The 19,228-nt window shown below is 45.6% G+C and overlaps 1 protein-coding gene across 1 annotated transcript in view; it reads left to right on the forward strand.

Annotated features, from left to right (window-relative positions):
• Nucleotides 1-19,228, forward strand: part of TRIO (trio Rho guanine nucleotide exchange factor) — a 335,211-nt gene that overhangs the window by 203,851 nt on the left and 112,132 nt on the right. The window contains exons 30-33 of the mRNA XM_007954197.2: nucleotides 2,143-2,333; nucleotides 7,618-7,719; nucleotides 12,321-12,463; nucleotides 13,316-13,415. Coding sequence (XP_007952388.2) covers nucleotides 2,143-2,333; nucleotides 7,618-7,719; nucleotides 12,321-12,463; nucleotides 13,316-13,415 — 536 coding nt within the window. The remainder of the gene's footprint in view (nucleotides 1-2,142; nucleotides 2,334-7,617; nucleotides 7,720-12,320; nucleotides 12,464-13,315; nucleotides 13,416-19,228) is intronic.

The raw sequence follows: 19,228 nt of genomic DNA on the forward strand, positions 1-19,228 counted from the left end.
GTGACTTTGCCCACGCTGTCTGTACATGCACTTCCTGCACCCTGGAGGGTAAGTGGCCTTCCGCGGCCCATGCGCACATGCTGTGTGACTTTGCCGACGCTGTCTGTACATGCACTTCCTGCACCCTGAGCATCTCAGTTCCAGGCCTCTGTGTATAGCTAGTGCTTGAGAGTTCAGATGTGGATATCTTTTTAGAAGAACTGCTGTCATTGCTTCTCTTAAGGACCGCATAAAGAGCTTCTTCCTCAGTAAAAGCTTTACCTCAGTGCGTCCCTGGAAGGTGGGTGCTCTGTGCTCTGTACCCCAGGAGCCACCTGGTCCCCTTGTTAGAGGCTGGCTGGCTGGATCCCCAAGGCCTTGAAGTCCTTAAAAGAGGTCATTGCTCCCGTTCTCTGTATCTGCTGCATCATGTGCCTAGAGACTTGGACGTAGTATGTGCCACTTAACTTCTTATGCAGTTGAGTGTGCTGTTGCTTGGTAAAGATAATTAGATGGAGGTGTTAAACAATTATTAGAGCAGTTACAATTTCCATACATGCTTCTGGTTCAGAAAGCTGTTTCTTTGGTACAGAGGTCACCTCTTACATCAGATTTCCCAGGCTCATTTCCCATGAGTAGTCCTGCCTCCGATGCTTTTGCTGGTCTGTCGTTACCATCAGTCGCGTTGAGCTCTAGGTTGGTTACAAAATGCCTGCTGCTGTGTGTGACAAAAGTTCCTTGCCGCTGAGGCAGCTGCAGTTCCTGATGTGTCAGAGGGCTGCTCCACGGAGCTTCCGGTGGCTGCTTTTTTGGAGCCAGATGACTGGGCTTTTTTTCTGAGGACCTCTGGGTGGCCTTTAACCTCCAACCTTTCAGTTAATAGAGACCTGAAAATCAGAGGCCAGGCACACACAGATGTCCTCCTGTCGTGTAATTCCAGAGCTTGGTGGCAGTTCTTTATGACACCATTGAGGACTTGGGCTCAGTATGGCTAGTTTCTCTCCAGTCCTAGGATGTGGCCCTGATTGGTTACTCCAGTGTCCAAGACATTACTAGGATGTCTCAAGACCATGTTAACATTCCATCTAGCAGGAAGTGGGAAGCAAGGACAGGGAGGTGGTGCACACAGCTCTCCTGCACTGGCCAGAGGGTTGGCGGCTCCTGGCTGCAAAAATGGTGGGAGTGTAGTTGTCCTTTGGTGCCACCATAAGAGGGTCTTCTGCTGTCGGGGGCACCCTCTCCCCCAGGTATGTGCTCTGCTAGCCCTGGTAGACTGGGGTCCATGGGATAAGGTAGTGGCCTGGCTGTGGAGAGAGGAGCTGCAGTGAGAGCCAGTGTGCAGCTCGTACATGACTGACACCCAGAGAATGCTGGCGTGTAAGGGAGGGAGGGTGTGCTAGGGCCCGGGAGTCAAGGAGCGTGGCCAACGAGAAGGATGAGAACAGGGCCTTCAAGAAAGGCTGGAGCTTCAGCAGCATGTCTGGGAAGATCGTTCTGGGCTGAGGAGGCAAAGGGAGTCAAGACCCAGGCTGGGCTGAGACGGTGGGCTGGAAAGAGCCCATGGAGCCCTCTGCACAGAAGGGGAGGCTCACGGTGCCTGCTGTGTGCAGACAGTAAAGAACCAGCAGGCACACGGTGGCACCTGGTGGCACTCAGTGACGTGTCAAACTAAGGGAACGGAACTTAAGAGTAAGGCTGTGGGAATCACTGACTAGTTTGAACAAGGAAAAACATACGTCAAGTGGTGTCTTCCTAAGAATTAATGGGTGGGATGGATCAGAGGTGGGGAAGTGAGTCAGGGCCCATTTGGGAAATGTGGTAGGTCGGGGTGTCGGCAACCTGGACCGGGGGTAGCATGGGCGTGTGCAGGATGGGGTGGGCAGAGGCAGTGCAGCAGGTCATTGAAGGCCATGTGGTGACTGGATGTCGCAAGGAACAGCAGAGTGAAGAGGAGTGCTGCGGCCACCACGCCTTCCTGGGTTGAGATGTATCTGTAGGTGGGCAGGCGCACACTGGACACATTGAGAATGTGTTCCAGACAAGGTAGACACCCTGAGACTCAGTGACGGGTGTTTCACAAGCGTCTGAATGCCCATCATGCTTTCTGTGCATTGTGTGTTTATGCTTTCAAACTGATCGTGCCTCCTGTCCTTCATGTTGCAGGGTTCGACGAAAACATTGAGTCTCAGGGAGAACTCATCCTGCAGGAATCCTTCCAAGTGTGGGACCCCAAAACCTTAATTCGGAAGGGTCGAGAACGGCATCTCTTCCTCTTTGAAATGTCCTTAGTGTTCAGTAAAGAAGTGAAAGATTCCAGCGGGAGAAGCAAGTACCTTTATAAAAGCAAATTGTTTGTAAGTATAGGCCTACAGAATCATAAGTTTCAGTGTAACACAATTGCCACTGTTTTGGTTACCCAGTGCCACTCTGACAAAAATATACACCACAAGTGGGATGGCCTTAACAAACAGGAGTTTATTCTCTTACAATTTGGAGGTTTTAAGTCTGAGTTCAAAGTGCCAGGCTCTAGGTGCTGTGTGAAAGCCCCTCAACCTTGGGCTTCAGCTCTGCCTCTTGCTCTCAGCCCACTGAAACTAGAAGGATCTCTTCACTCAGGCAGCTACTGGCTGCTGAGGCTGATAAGCCCAAGGTTGACAAATAAAATGGCACAGTCCTGATGTTACCACACCACATGGCAGGCCATTGATTCAAGTCCATTAAAAGTCCCAAGGTTGGCAGAGCATGGCAGGCTGCTGAACAACAACACAGCTACATGCAAGGTTCAAGCGTTCCATAAGCTAGCTACCATTTCCCAAGGCTTCTCCTTATATACAGGAAGCAGACCACATCCCTAGAGCAGCTACTCACCTGTTCCCAGTAGATTCCACCATGGAGTTGATTACCAGTCTCATCATGGGGAATACTATATCCAGCTGCCCAGCCACTCAACCAGGCCTAGGCAAGTTGACACACACATATATGACCACCACAGTTCCACCCCTTGTCAACTTAGCACCTGTACAGATCTTCATTGGGTTGCATCTGTACAGATCTCTTCACTGTGTGACTCCAGTCCCCTAGTTCCTGAGTGGTGACTTCACCCCCTTAGCCTGGTGGGCCCTGTTCCTCTACCTCCTGGGCATGACAGCCCTGCCCCCTCACTCTTGGGCAGCGGCTTAACTCCATCTCACTAGCTTACATGAACAAGCAGCCGCACACTCCAGAACCAAGTTGGTGAAGAAGGTCTGGCTCTTTGAAATCTAGGGGGCTGTGGTGGTTCCACCCCCAAAGGCCAGGGTCCTACCCTTGAGGCTGAGGCAGCTCTGCTTTCCATTTCCTTGGTCTCTCTGCTTCTGCCAATTAATGCTGAAGGCAACCCACTCTAGAGGAAATCTTCCTGCCCAAAAAGCACTCAGCTTTCTTGCTCCATGGGCCAGGCATCCTGCTACTCCATTTCATGCTGGTCTCTTCTACCAATTAATGCCCGAAGGCAACCCACTCTGGCAGGAAGCCACCTACCCAGTGGCATCCAGCTTTCTTCTCAGTGGGCTGGTAAGACTATCACCATCTCATGCCAGTCTCCGGACTCTGCTCCTATCTCTCATGCAGTATGCTGGGGTCTCGGGTCAAGGACGCACTTCACTTCTGTTTCCACATTTTAGGTATCTGTCAGAGCAGCACCACACTCCTGCTACCATACTCTGTTTTGGTTACCTAGTGCCACTCTGACAAGAATATATAGCACAAGTGGGATGGCCTTAACAAACAGGAGTTTATTCTCTTACAATTTGGAGGCTTTAAGTCCGAGTTCAAAGTGCCAGGCTCTAGGCGCTGTATGAAAGCCCCTCGACCTTGGGCTTTAGCTCTGCCTCTTGCTCCCGGCCCACTGAAGCTAAAGGGATCTCTTCACTCAAACAGCTACTGGCTGCTGAGGCTGACAAGCCCAAGGTTGACAAACAAAATGGCACAGTCCTGATGTTACCACACCACACCACACGGCAGGCCATCAATTCAAGTCCATTGAAAGTCCCAAGGTTGGCAGAGCATGGCAGACTGTTGAACAACAACATAACTACATGCAAGGTTCAAGCGTTCCATAAGCTAGCTACCATTTCCCAAGGCTTCTCCTTATATACAGGAAGCAGACCACATCCCTAGAGCAGCCACTCAGCTGCTCCCAGTAGATTCCACCATGGAGTTGATGACCAGTCCCATCATGGGAAATACTACATCCAGCTGCCCAGCCACTCAACCAGGCCTAGCCAAGTTGACACACAAACTTAACTACCACAGCCACCTTTTTTTAGGTAGACAAAAAACACAGTTTACCATCGCAAATGATGATAAAATGAGAGTCTGCAACTGTCTTAGTGTTTTCATCTTCTTCAATGAAATTGTCTGACACCCCTGAGCCCACTAGGGGTCGCGCTTGAGTTTCACCAGACCTCTTAGGAAACTTGGTTTTTCTAAATTCCAGAGACTCTGTGATACAAGAAAATGTTTTGGATTTCAATCCTTTATCTCCTATGTGCCTAAACTAACTTTATGAATAAATTGGCCATACCAGGAGAGCAAGTTTGTCTAGCATTATGTTTGACTTCATTGACACTGGAAGATCCTTGAGCAGCTGTACTGGGTAGTTCCCTGTGGATACATAATGATCAGGTTTTTTTTCTTAAGTAAAAATTATTTATATTTACAATAGCAAAACATGATTATTAGAGAAAATACATGTAAGCAGAAATAAAGTTTGCATAGTGGTCAAGGCATTTGACTGCTAACCAGAAGGCTGGCAGTTCAGACCCACTAGCCACTCCTCGGAAGGAGGATTGGGCAATCTACTTCCATAGAGATACTGCCTCAGAAATCAATGGGGGGTCTCTGTGAGTTGGAATCTACTCAAGGGCAATGAATTATTTTGAGTTAATTCTCTCCCCATCTATAATAGCTGCCCCCTTCACTACTTAATAGCTACCATGATGCATTTTAATTCTTATTTAACTTCACCATGTGCTTCCTAACAAGAGAAACACATGAGGTGCCATAGACTATAGTCGTGAGCCCAGCCAGCTCTTTATAAACTCCATGTCGCTCTCAGGGAAGTTTGAGGCTCGTTTCATCTCCTGCGTCCTCTTCACTTCCATTTCCACCTCATGGGTAATGTCTCAGGACCTGTCAGTACATGGTTGCTGGGCAGGGTGGGGCAGACGGGGCAGGCAGGGGAGAATCACAGCATGAGAGGAAGAGGACCAGCAAATGCAATGGAACTTGGTTTCTTCTTTGCACACAGTAGGGCAGAGCCTATAGAGATGTTGGTACATTTTTGGAGTGGGGACAATTGATGCATTATGCATTTTCCTGTATTTTTAATTTTTTATTTTACAAAATCTTAATCATGCAGAAGTGTTGAAAAAATAGAACCATTACACATTTTTTTTCCATTACATGTTTTTAAGATATGTGTGTGTGTGTGTGTGTATTCATATATATATATGTATGTATATGTATATGTATATGGACTATATGAAGAAGGGGGAGCTCTACGGGTGCAGTGGTTAAGGTGTTTGGCTGCTAACCAGAAGGTGAGTGTTACAAAACCACCAACCACTCTGTGGAAGAAAGATGAGGTGGTCTGCCTCTGTAAAGATGTACAGCCTTGGAAACCCAGTGGGGTCATCATGAGTTCAAACCGACTTGACGGCAGTGAGTTTGGTTTTGAGTATATGAGGAAGAGCACAGCGTCAGGATTAGAGGGAGACTCATTATCAAGCTGCAGTATGCAGATGACAGCCTTGGCTGCTAAAAGCAAAGACGACTTGAAGCACTTAGTGGTGATGATAAAAGACTGCAGCGTTTGATATGGATTCACCTCAAAGAGAACAAAAATCCTCACAACCGGACCAATAAACAGCATTATGATAAACAAACAATTGAAGCGTCCAAAGATTTCACTTGAGTGGGATCAGATCAGCACCCATGGAAGCAGAAATTAAGAAATCAAACGACATACCACATTAGACAAATCTGCAAAAGACCTCTTGAAAGTGTTAATAAGCAAAGATGTCACTCAGAGGATTCATCTCATGTGCATGTGAAAGCTGGACAACAGATGAAGAAATACAAAGAATCGATGCCTTTGAGTTATGATTTTGGGGAGGAATATTAAATATACCATGGGCTGCCAGAAGAATGAGCAGATGTATCTGGGAAGAAGTCCAGCCAGGCATGCTCCTGAGAACTGAGGATGGCGGAGCTTTGTCTCACATACTTTGGACATGTTATTCGGGGGACCAGAACTCGGAAAAAGGACATCATCCTTGGTAAGGTGGAGGGTCGCTGAAAAAAAGAACCCTCAACGAGATGGAGGGGCACAGCGTTTGCAACAGTGGGCTCCAACCTGCTTATGAGGATGGCTCAGTGTTTCATTCTGTTGTACATAGCATCGCTGTGACTTGGAACTGACTCAACACCTAACAATAGCAAAACGTACATATTAATCAAATTCCCAAAGGTGAAATACTGCTGAGTGTCTATCAGTCATCACAATAATAACCTGTAATTTGTAAGTTCAGAGAAATGGTTTTGTGCCATTTTCTTTGGCTTGCATCCTGTTTGAGGTCATCTGTTGGAGCACAGCTGACCTTACATCATTTCTGATCATATTCTAACTGCAAAGGAGAAGCGCACTGGGACTGGCTTGTAATTTCACTAGCTGGCTTTAACCTGCCCTCAGAGGCCAAGCTGATCTGTTTTAAAAGCTCACACACCTTCGTTTAATTTAACTGCCCCTGAGGCCGCCTCTGCAGCTATAGATTGTGGACCATGCCCTTCGTTGAAGGAGGAATCATTAGTGCTTCACTCCTTGAGGGGCCCTTCACCTGTGCTCTGCCGTGTTAGGCAGATTTTACCGCTGCGTAGATTACAGGGAAGAGTTTTATCTTCTAGTCCTTAAAATTACTGGTGAAGTTCTCAAAACATTCTGGACAGTTACTTAACCACTAAAATACTTTCTGCTTTGTGTGGAGTGACTTCATTAATGGTGAATATACATGGTGACAGCTCTTTGGAACAGGGGAAAGCTTGTTTAATTATTCATCGGGTTGAAAGTAGTTGACTAGATTTTCCAGATTGTTCTGTATTTCCTTCTTCTAGAGGTTTTACACTTTGACCCTATTTTGGGATCACCAGTAGAGACGCTCAAAACCAAATTATCAAAGATGCTGCCATCAAGTCAATTCCAACTCATAGCAATGCCTTAGGACAGCATAGAACTGCCCCATGGGGTTTGCAAGGCTGTGTGTAAATCTTTATGGAAGCAGATTGCCTCATCTTTCTCCCATGTTGTGGCTGGTGGTTCAAGCTGCTGACCATTTGGTTAGCAGCTAGATGCTTTGACCGTTACGCCACCAGAGCTCCTTAGGAGAGATGCTCAGAGGAAGTGAAGAGGGATGGCACCAACCAAGAAGGAAATATTCTCATCTTAAATAAATGTAATCTGAGAATGATGACCCGTCTAGGCAAGTGAACTGTGTTACTGTAACAGCCTGACCACAAGTAGCCAGAAACGAGACCTGGTCTGACTTCTGCATCCTGCCAGGATTCCCCGCAGCCTAATTATCTGATTGTCTTTTCATGCAGACCTCAGAGCTGGGTGTCACGGAGCACGTTGAAGGGGATCCTTGCAAGTTTGCACTGTGGGTGGGGAGAACACCAACTTCCGATAATAAAATTGTCCTTAAGGTACGTTCATTTGAAACTTGGGAATGTGTGGTGTGAAAGGGTTGTTATAGTTCCGTGTGCCCTTTTTCCTGGTTTTGAAACATCTGGTTATCATATAATTTTATTTGTTCCTTTTGTGTCCTGTTGGGATGGGTGATGAGCATGGAAAAATCATGGCATTAATCCAGTTTGTTATTCCAGTGGTGAGGTAACTCGAGGTAAACTTTGACATTCCTACTAACAGAGAAAATGGAGAGAAGTTTTTTTTTATTTCCCCCATTCTTTGTCTTAAACAGAATCACAGCAGACCTCAGAGATCCTGCGGGTTCCATCCCAGACCATTGCAATAAAGTGGGCATCTCATAAAACTGAGTCACACAGAGGTTATGGTTTCCCAGTACATAAAAAGTTAGGTTTACATTGTACTGTGGTCTGTTAAGTGTGCAATACCATTATGAAGAAGTTCAAAATACTATGAGCATTACCAGAATGTGACACACAGACACAGAGCACAATGCTGTTGGGAAAATCATGTCAGTGGAATTACTCGATATAGGGTTGGCGCAAACCTTCAATTTATAAAAAGTGTATTATCCGCAAAGCTCATTCAAGGGAAGAGCCATGACACGAGGTGTGCCTCCAGTGGATTCTGGCATGCTTGATCTTGAGTTTCCAGAGAGACTAGGCACCTGATGGAATGAAGGGCTTTGAAAGGTCTTCATGGGGTCTTAGGTTCCTTGGCTTCTAATTTGGGGGCAGAAAAAAATAGGAGTGATTATGAAGGTTTGGTATATTATGATACAAAGCATTCAAAACACAGTAAGGATGCTTCTGGCTGTGTAGTTCGTGGGGGAGAAGAAACTGAGTATTTGACTTGAATTCTCTTCTAATGACACTAACCTCCCACAGGAATGGTCAAGAGCACTGTGAGGGGTGTCTTACGTACATCCCTCCTTCTGTGTTTGAGAAAACACAGATGTAACTGTCTTTCTAAGCTGCCTGGAAAGACCATAAGTGGCCTCGGGGTATTTGGGGGAAGATGTGGCTGGAGATTTGTAGAATGTTGAGACCAGCCAGAAGCCTAATGGGCCTCCGGTATGTGATCTGGCTTGTCAGCTCCTTTGTTTCTTCCATACCTTTTCATCTCTTTTTGGTATTTCCAGAATCTGTGAGTTATTCATCTGCTTGTCACTCTTACAGAGCCTTTGCTTTAGTGACATGAGAGCCATTGTGTTACTAAGGTGTTTATTCACATGTGCAATGATGGATTGATTTGCAGTGAATCTGTAATTACCAGCCTAGTGTGCTCTTGTTAGTACTGGCAGAAAGCCTTGGAAAATAGAAATTGTTCAGATAGCTAAATATTAGATAACTGAATTTTGCTAACGTGTAGAATTTTTACTGTATACCCAAGGCCTTAAGACATCCAGTTTAAATAAAGTATTGCTGTTACCTGCAGTTGCAGATGCTAAAAGGTGCTTCTAAGAAATGTTGTTGTTGTTATGTGCCGTCGAGTCGACCCGACCCGACTCATAGCGACCCCTCCTTGGGTGTCCAAGGCAGTATCACTACAGAAGTAGATTGCCCAACCTTCCTTCCGAGGAGTGGCTGGTGGGTTTGAACCGCCAGCCTCCTGGTTAGCAGTCGAGTGCCTTAGGCACTATGCTACCAGAGCATATCTAAGAAATGTGCCCCATATTTGAGCCAGATAAGGATTTTTTTTTAATTTGGTGTATAATAAGAGATTCATTACAAGACTTTGCACAGGCTATATCAGATGAAAAGTTTTATAGATAATCTTGGGTAAGATATTTTGACTTCCAGAGAGGGACTGAAAGGAATGCTTTTCTCAGTAATTATAAAGATTATCTTTGGTGTGAGTGGTTACGGAACAATGGAGGTGGTGCTGGTGCTAGTGCTGGTGATAGTGGTGGTAGTGATGGTGGGGATTGTAGAAGTGATGGTGGTGATGTGGCTGGTGGCATTGGTATGGCTGGTGGTAGTGATGGCATAGAGAGTAGTATTTAGATGCAGTGATACAGATGGTGGAAGTGGTGGCGGTGCAGAGGGTGATGGTATAGATGTAGTGTACGTAGTGAAGATGGTGGTGGTGGAGCTACTGGCAGGGATGGTGATATAGTGTAGTAATGTCGATATGGAGGTTGTGCTGGAGCTGGTATAATGGTTTAGATAGTTGTGATGGTGGTATAGATGTGGTGATGTAGGTAGTTGAGGTGGTAATGGTGTAGCTAGTACTGGTGGTGATGGTGGTATAGATGCATAGATGGTGGTGGTGATGGTGATGGTATTGGTGCAGTGGTGTGGCTGGTGGTAGTTATGATGGTATACGTGTAGTGGTGCAGATGCTGGTGGTGGTGCTGATGTAGCAGTGGTAGTGATGGTGGTGTAGATGCAGTGGACGAGATGGTGGTGCTGGTGCTAGTGATGGTGTAGATGCAGGTGACAATGGTGGTATAGATGGACAGTGGTAATGGTGGGGTCAATGGTAGTGCTACCAGTAGTGCTCCTAGTGATGGTCCTTATGGTAGTGGTGGTGATGATGGCCATGATGGTGGTAGCCTAGTAGTTATGAAGCAAAATGTTGGCATCTTTTCTTTTCATGGTCTGGATCCAGGGTATTTTAATACTTAAACAGATTGGAACTCCAAGAGAATGAAACAAATCATTCTTTCTCTTGGCCAAGTGAGACCTTTTACTTAGGATTTTAGCTGAGATACTTTCTTCTGTTTCAGAGGAATTGGCACCTACTTTCTTTGTTTAATTTATTTAAGGTTGGGAGAATTACTCTCATAAATGTAATTACTTTCCAAAAAGTTACTTCCTTTAAATTATGAAATGTTTCTTCATTTCTGACCCATGTTGACAGAATGTCTCCTTAGTTGTTTCCCGACTCTGCCAAATGTTCATTGTTTCTTTCTGGTTTTCTTTTGTTTTTAGCATGCTTAGAGAGATTTTGCTTGTTAACTTTTTTCTGTTGTTTTATGAATTGTTCTTATTATGATTGGTGGAGACCTATGGGGTTCATGTTTGTAAATTTACTGTAGCTAGAGGAATAAATTCTTCTGTAGAAAGATACAAATTGAAATTTCTGTTGAGTCGAGGCCAAATGTTCCTTCTTATACAGGTATTTCTCTGTAAGCTTGTGTAACCAACCATTTGTACCAAGCACTGAAATTCTAATAGATCTGTGTTTTCCTAGTGTCCCCTCTTTGAGACACTATAATTTGACCCCAAACTCAAGGGTTGCCTCATCACCAGCCCTCTACCTGCTCCCACCCCTGGCAGATCTGAGCAGGGAGCAGGAGGCTGCCTTTTCTCTTTCAGTTATTTCCCCATTCCACCCCCAAAGAGATGTTAAAGACATCTGCCAGTGAAAATATTTCTGTTCAGAGAGAAGGTTTTCAATTTTCATTTCCTTTCTCAGCGTGAGCTTTGATTTTCTTTTCTTTTTTTTGAAAAAAGATCTACAATGAGAAAGTGTTGGATTCTCTCCCCTGTGATCTCATCTGGAATCCCACTGACAGTTGTTTTAATCATTTATAGGAAGTCATGCTTATATCATAGGAAGTTGATAGTTTCCATAAGGGAAAAAAAAAAAAAATATGGTTAGTAAGGCCTGGAGCATATTTAAAAAAAAAAAAATCCTACCTCCTTTGAGGCAGAGTTAGAGATAAAAACCCGGGCAAAGCAATGTCATGCATGCTCGTTCAGCAGGTGCTGGGAGAGCCTGCTGTGTCTTTTTCCCAGCACATTCTGCCACAGCTACAGGGGCGTTGCGGTAAAGGCCACCCCCACGATTGGTTCTCATTCATTCTGTGGTATCAGTGGAGGTAGGTCCCAGCCTCAGAAGCCTGGAATTCCAGCTGCTTCACCTGCCAGCCGTGGGGCAGATTTCTTCCTGTGTCCATGCCTCAGTTCCTCATTCATAAAACAAGGGTCCTGGAGCCTTCTCCTTCATTGGGGTACTTGTGGGCATGATGAGAAACTGCACAGAAAGCCCTCAGCATGGCCCGCGGGGCACTGGTAGCATGGCTACTGTTGTTGATGTCAGTCCAGTGACCAGGTGGTAAACACCCTGCAGACTGGTTGGCAGCCACTGACATAGGCTTTGCCTAAACAGCCACTCCTCAGAAGGAAGATGAGGCGATCTACTTCCACAGTGATACTGCCTCAGAAACCCAAAGAGGGGTCGCTATGAGTTGGGGCCGACTCGACGGCACATAACAACGACAACAAACAGCCTAAACAAGGTTTTGGTTTCGTATTCACCTAGGGGTGCCTGAAAAGGACTTGAGATCAATGGTTGGGATAGTCTTAGGTCTGGAATAACATGTATGCTTTAAAATAAAAATGGCATTGATGAAAACAAATACATTAAACGAGGGTCATGTATCTGGTGGCATATGAAACATGGGATGGGATTTCTTTTCTGCTGAAAGATTCTTATCTCAGATATTTCTCTGTAAGCTTGTGTAACCAACCATTTGTACCAAGCACTGAAATTCTAATAGATCTCTCTGGGAGTGTGGGAGAGGTGAGTGGGTTAGTGCAGGTCTGAAAAGGCTCCTGTGTCTCCTGACTGAGTCTCCCACCTTCCTAAGGCTTCCAGCATCGAGAACAAACAGGACTGGATAAAGCACATTCGAGAAGTGATACAGGAGAGGACCGTCCACCTGAAGGGAGCCCTCAAGGAGCCAATCCACATCCCCAAAACTGCCCCAGCAACGAGGCAGAAGGGCAGGAGGTCAGTGTGGGGCTTTTATTTCAGTTGCTTTATTGACTAGAGCAGAAAGAACACTTATTAACTTATGGTGCTGATATACTCCCCCTCTAGTTGATTCCAAAAATCGTCTTTCAAATGTTTTGAGGATTGTTTTCTAAACTAGAGTTTGTATTAAGCACCATGTCAGTAGTGTGTTTGTATTGTCAAGACGCGCCACTGTGCCTCACAGTCAGTGATGGGCCGCATGCAAACCCCGAATCGTCCCCACACCAAGTGGTATTCCTTGTACACGTGTGGATCACGTCTCACTCCATAATGTTCCCCATGTGACTACAAACGTCTGATCCACCAGGGTCTCCCTGTAGCTGGGCCCCAGGCCCTTGGCTTGTGTCAGGTAAAGCAGGGTGTCACTGTGAGCACTTCCTGCTTAGGGCGTCACTGTGAGCTGTTGGCACTTCCTGCTTAGTGCTCTGTGTGGAAGGCACATGGCCTAGGTGCTCAGAGCATGGGCTCTGGAGTTAGAAAGACCTGGATCTAAATCTCCCCACTCAGTCTTCCTGGTCGTGTGAACTTGGACAAGTTATTTGCATGGCAAAGTCATATAGCATCCAAATGGCAGTAAGCATACCAGCTGTATTTTAATATTAGATTGTGAGGGTTGCGTGGGATGAGACAATAAGACACTCAGCACAGTGCGTGGCAAAACCCTGGCTCGTGGAGAGACTCATCATGATAGAATGGTCAGTCTCACAGGCCAATTCACACCTCTTTAAGTAAACGTATTCTTCCTGCAAATGAGCTGGAGATGATCTTCAGAAACCTTGAAAAGGAACCCAGGCATGACAGGCATTGAAAGTCTCTCTGTGTCCCCAGGGATGGAGAGGACCTAGACAGCCAAGGGGATGGCAGCAGCCAGCCTGACACAATTTCCATCGCCTCCCGGACATCTCAAAACACACTGGACAGCGATAAGGTAATTGCAGCCAGTGCTGGCTTTGGGGAGAGTGAAGGTCACTAGAGTCTCTAGTCTGACATGAAGTAGCCCCTGCATCTGTCTGTCTATAAGTTAGTCAGTCACCGACAGTTCACACAGTTGCTGTGTGTCAGGAGTGGCACCAGGACCCAGTGGCAGGGCAGGGACTTGGGGGTGGCTAGTTGAGGAGACTTGAGCTCTGAGGCCCCAGGAACATCACTGGACTCTTTCAGCTCTGCCCTCCCTTGACAGGGGATTTCTGCTAGGGTCATGCATTTTGTCTTGTTATTAAATGCAAGGACCTTTGTTTTAACGTTAAATCCTACAAAGAGCTGCAGTATGCAAATGTGGGGCTTCTCTGACTGAGGCAGGGTGTTGGTCTCCTTGGTCCTGGCTCTGAGGGTGCCTTCTTGGAACCTAGGTGTACAGCAGAACACAGAAAATGCCCCTCAGGCTTGGCCTGCATCAGTGATAGCCATTGGAGGATAGAGCTGATTTGTGCGAAGAAACTTATGTGTAGGTCCACCTTCTGCACCAGTGACAGATTCTCTCTTGATAGAATCCAGGAAGATCTGCAAGTTAGGTCAACAGGAGAATTTGGAATTCTGGGTTTGCATGATAGGTAAATGACCCCAAATAGTCCTGTGTGGAATTGGTGGGAAACACTAAGTCATGTTGACCACTGATTCTATTACATTTCTACGATTCTGGACCAAATTCTTAAAAGAATAAAAAAGTAGTCGACATACGTATTGTCAGATCTTCATCAGTTTGGAATTTCTGAGATTCTCACTTCTGTTTTCTTACATGAGACCTTAGTCCTGATCATGTAACATAAAAATGTCTCTTCTGATCTTTGTACAGAATTTCCAAGGTCCACACCAAACCAAAACCAAACAGACACACTGCCATCAAGTGAATTTCACTCATAGCAGCCCTGTAAGACAGAGTAGACCTGCCCCCTGGAGTTTCCAAGGGTGTAAATCTTTACAGAAGCAAACTGCCTCACCTTCCTCCCATGGAGTGGCTGGTGGGTTGGAACTGCTGACCTTTTGGTTAGTGCCCAGTGTTTTAACCACTGCACCACCAGAACTCCTTTCCAAGCTCCTATAGGAAAGGAGATTCATAAGAAGGGAACCTGACCTCAGTATCACTTAGAAATGCCTGCTGTCAGAGGAGTTTAATATTTGGGAATTATATTGGGTGGGAAGCCTAATAGTACTAGACTAGGGTCTTTTCTCACTCAATTTTGCTAAAGAATTTCTGGTATTGAATGTTGTTGTTTTCCAGTGCAGAGGTAAGTAGATTTAAAATTATATCTGTGCTGTAATGGTTTCATTTTCCAAATTCTTCTTGCTTGAGTCATTATTTTTTTTTACTCTACTTTTTGAGTTCATTAAATAATAAGTCTTAGAACTTAGAGTTCTTAGAATAACAAGACTGTAGAATAAAAATAATTTATTTTATTTTGTTCAAGACCCAATATTTCAGCCGCTAGTTCTTGCTCATAGTAATAGTAAGGTAAATGACACTTTTATGCAGCTGGCATCTAATCGCGTTTCTCCCTGAGGTGCTGCCCTGTAGCCATTTTGTGAAAAAATAAAGATTGAAATTGGAAGTATTGCATTAGAGAATAATACTAGGTATTTTCTTTCCTTCTTTTTTTTTTGGAAGATAATTGAGTTACCTAAATAGTCATTCTGCACCCTGTTTCCACCTGAAAGGAAAATCTGAAATGGCAGCTGCTGTTATGTGAGGGGAGCGACCACCTTTGCTCACACCTCCAGGTATTGGCCAATCTAGTCTCAGATTCACGTTCTTACAAGACAGACTCTTGTGGAGTTGATCTGGGTTTACCCTGGTACAGTGTAGTAAATTACACAGTATGGCTTTTCTAGCCACAGTCTTTGTAACTCCCCCTTTGTCATGAGCAACTGAGTAGCTGCTTATTAAAGTCATCCATCTGGGGCAGCACGAAGTAATCTGGGAAAGTTCGCTCTCTCACAGGTGCATATAACTCTGATGTTGAGATTGGTTGCTTTTGCCACTCTGCCAGGCTCAAAATGGGCCCTCCTAGAGACAAAAGGAATCTCTGTCTCTCTCACTTCTGGCTTAGAGAGATGCATGGCTGAGAGAGAGACAGGAGAGAGATGCAAGAGAGAAGCACTGCTGAGAGAGAGAGAGACGTGCTGCTGAGAGAGACAGCTCATTGAGAGAGACAGCCAGCTGAGAGAGACGGCTGGCTGGGAAAGACGGCTGGCTGAGAGAGACTGAGCACGTTCCTAAACTTGAATTGTATCCTGTTGCTTCCCTAACAAACCCTATAATCTGTGAGTTTTATATGGCCACTACAGCGAATTACCAAACCCAGCAGAGAGGTGGTGGGTGCCACAGGAATGACGGTTGGTGTCAAGGTTGTTAAGAGGCCTGGAGGTTGGCAGCATGTCCAGCCTCATAGGAATAGGCCTTGGGCTGCCAATGGTGAGTCTGTCTTCCTCTTGTGAAGTTAGAGGAGGTCAGAAGATGCTACCTCTGTGCCCCTTTAGCAGTTGGTGTCAGAAGTGGGATTCGTTGCTGTGTCTCCAGACTTACAGAAGCATGGGACTTTGTAAAAGAAAGAAGGAAGGGACCTGGGAAGTGAAACTTTGGATTCTTAGATGGTTACTTTGGTTGGTGTTACCTAAGAAAGGAGATAATTGATCCAGAGGCTAGGGCTTTTGGTTACACACAGCCAAAGGCCCAAGGCCATATACATAGAATGGGAAGATAATTAAGGTGAAGAGGTGAAACTGGAATGTTTTAAAAGTGATTGTGTGTTTTGGATTATGTGTTTATCTAAATGTACTACGGGTATTGAATGTTCTCTTACCTACTTGTACATTAGAAATGATCATGGAGTGTGGATAACAGAAAATGTGTAAGTCTTCCTTCAGCCAATACTTGATTGGATAATTTAAAAGGGAAAATAGAATTTTCCCAGGAAATGCACAGTCTTTTGTTTCAAGCCTTGTGCATAGAAGAAGAATTACTGAGAGAACAGAAGATGTACATTTAAAGACAGGACCTATGGAGGAAAAAATGACTGTTTGGCTTTCTGAATTTCAAGCAAGCAGCTTGGCTTTGGGTACATCAGTGCAGGAAAGTCATGATCCATGAGAGAAACCCCTTCCAGGACTGGAATTTAAAGGAAGCCAGTGAGTAATAAGCTTGTGTGCTACTCACTTGTGACCACCTGGGTCCACTTGAGTGGAAATGGGGGAAGTGCAGCAATGAAGAAATAGGCTGAATTTGGTACTCTTTGACCTAGCCCACGGAGGCTGGGGATGAGAGGAAGGGCTGGCTAGTCTGAAGTAAAAGTTCACTGTGTGAAACTAGTGCCTGAAGACTAAGGATGAGAGAGAGAAGGTGCTGGCTGGTCTGAAGTAAAAGGGAGAGTGTGACTTCCAAAACTTGGTAGCTGGTACCCATGACCTAGCTGGGATAACTAGGGCTGACCAGAACCCAACCACATGAAGAGGAAGATGTTTGACACTGAACTGATGTTAAGTTGCTTCAGTTTGATGATTTGCTTGTTTACAGATGCAGATGCCCAAAGTTTCCATGCAGAACAAAAGGTTCTTCAGAGAGAAAGGAAAATGCTTATCTCCTCAGAGTACTGGTTTGATAGGGATGGGCAAATTAGAAACTGGCTGTTTAAAATGGGGGGGAGATAAACCCATGAAGTGCTCGCTTATGCACTTTCATGGATGTGATTATACTTAAACTAATGGTGAAGGGGATGTTATTTTCTGAAGTGTAAAAGGGGGGTAATGGCTAGAAAAGCCAGGGAGTGGCTTACAGTGTAGTAAATTATCTTCTGGGAAAGTTTGCTCTCAGGTGTATAGAACTCTGATGTTGGGATTGGTTGGTTTTGCCACTCTTGACAGGCTCAAAATGAGCCCTTCTAGAGGCAGAAGGAGTCTGTCTCTCCCACTGCCAGCTAAGAGAGAGATGGCTGGTTGAGAAGAGATGGCTAGCTGAGAGAGATGGCCGGCTGAGAGAGACTGAGCATGTTCCTGAACTTGATTTGTAGCCTGTTGCTTTCCTAGTAAACCCCATAATCTGTGCGTTCTGTGTGGCCACTGCAGCAAATTATCAAACCCAGCAGAGAGGTGGTAGGTGCTATAGGAGGGACCATTGGTGTCAAGGTTGTTATGAGGGCTGGAGGGTGGCGGCACTCCTGGCCTCATAGGAACAGGCCTTGGGCTGCTAGATGGTGATTTTGTCTTCCTCTTGTGAAGTTAGAGGAGGTCAGAAGATGCCGCCTCCATGCCCCATTAGTACCTAGAAATAAGTTCAAAAGTTTATTTAAAACTAAATCATTTGAATGAAATTGCCAAAGAGATCAATGGAAAAAGCTGTCTTTGAAGATAAGTTAAGATTTTCCTGGAAGTTAGTCAAAGAAGGAAGGTGACGTTCTTTCAGAAGTTTATATGTGAATGAGTATATAAGACAAAAACAAACCCACTTCCATTAAGTGAATTCTAGCTCTGTACCCCAGGTGGTACAGAGTAGAACTGCTCCATCAGGTTTTCTTGGCTGTAGCCTTCACGGAAGCAGACCACTAGGACTTCTGTGGGGCCACTGGGTGAATTCAAACCACCTCCTTTAGGTCAATAGTCAAGCACAAGCCTCCCCTCATGGATGTGTAATGGGTGTCTGTGTAAGTGGAGAGCTTGGGTGGTACTCACGGTTAAATTATTGACTACTTGCCACGAGGTTGGTGGTTGGACTCAACCAGAAGAGCTTCAGAAGACAGGCATGGTGATCTGCTTCGGAAAGTCATAGCCATTACAAACCCCAGGGAACACAGTTACACTCCAGTACGCACACAGCTACAGTGAGTTGGAATCAACTTGACAGGGAATAGCAATGACCTGTATAAATTAAGGTGCAAAAAGAGTGTGGGGGCAGCATCCTCTGACCTCTAACTTCACAAGGGGGAAAGAAAGAGGGATCAACAGCAACACCCCAAAGCTGGTCCCCTTAAGCTGGAAGGCATACCTGCCGCCACTGTCTACCTTTCTGTCAACTCTTGACCCCAACTGTCCCTCCCACGGCACTTACTACTTCTCTGCTGGGTTTGATAATGTGTTGCAATGACCACACAGAACCCACAGACAGTACTTACCATTATAGGGTTTATTAGGGAAAAAACAGATTGAGGTTCAGGAATCCTCAAAATACAGTTCTGCAATTAGGACAGCCTCCCCTTGGCCATGCCCACAGGTAGGCCTCTCTGGCCCTTGGCCTCTTCGCCAGGCCTCTGCCCTGCTCAGGCAAGTGTTACAAAGCTCTTTTAGCTCTGCCGATAGGTGCACCCTACTCCACCAGCAAGCCCCTACCTAAAGGCACTCAGCTTTCTTGCTCTGTGGGCCAGCAAGCCCACTGCTCTGTCTTGTGCAGGTCTCTTGGTTATTCTCCTGCCAACATCTCTGTGCCATTGTCTCAGCAGTGGATCTCAGGTCAAAGGATGTCCTCTACTCTCGGCTCTTCTCTTTCTTGATGGCACTGAGATCCCTCTTTCTGTTTCTGGGAGGATTCCTTTTAAGCCTAGAGGAATAGTAAAAACTAACCAATCCCTGCATTAGAGTTCCCTATACCTTATTTCAAGAAGCTCTGGTAGCACAGTGCCTAAGGCATCTGACTGCTAACCAGATGGTTGGTGGTCCATGGAAGCAAAACTGGACAATCTACTTCCATAATGATTTACTACCTCAGAAACTCAAGGGGGCAGAGGGTCACTATGAGTCAGAATTGACTCGACGGCAGTG

Source organism: Orycteropus afer, unplaced genomic scaffold, assembly GCF_000298275.1.
Source record: "Orycteropus afer afer isolate SDZICR_OR568_19922 unplaced genomic scaffold, OryAfe1.0 scaffold00442, whole genome shotgun sequence".
Lineage (NCBI taxonomy): Eukaryota > Metazoa > Chordata > Mammalia > Tubulidentata > Orycteropodidae > Orycteropus > Orycteropus afer.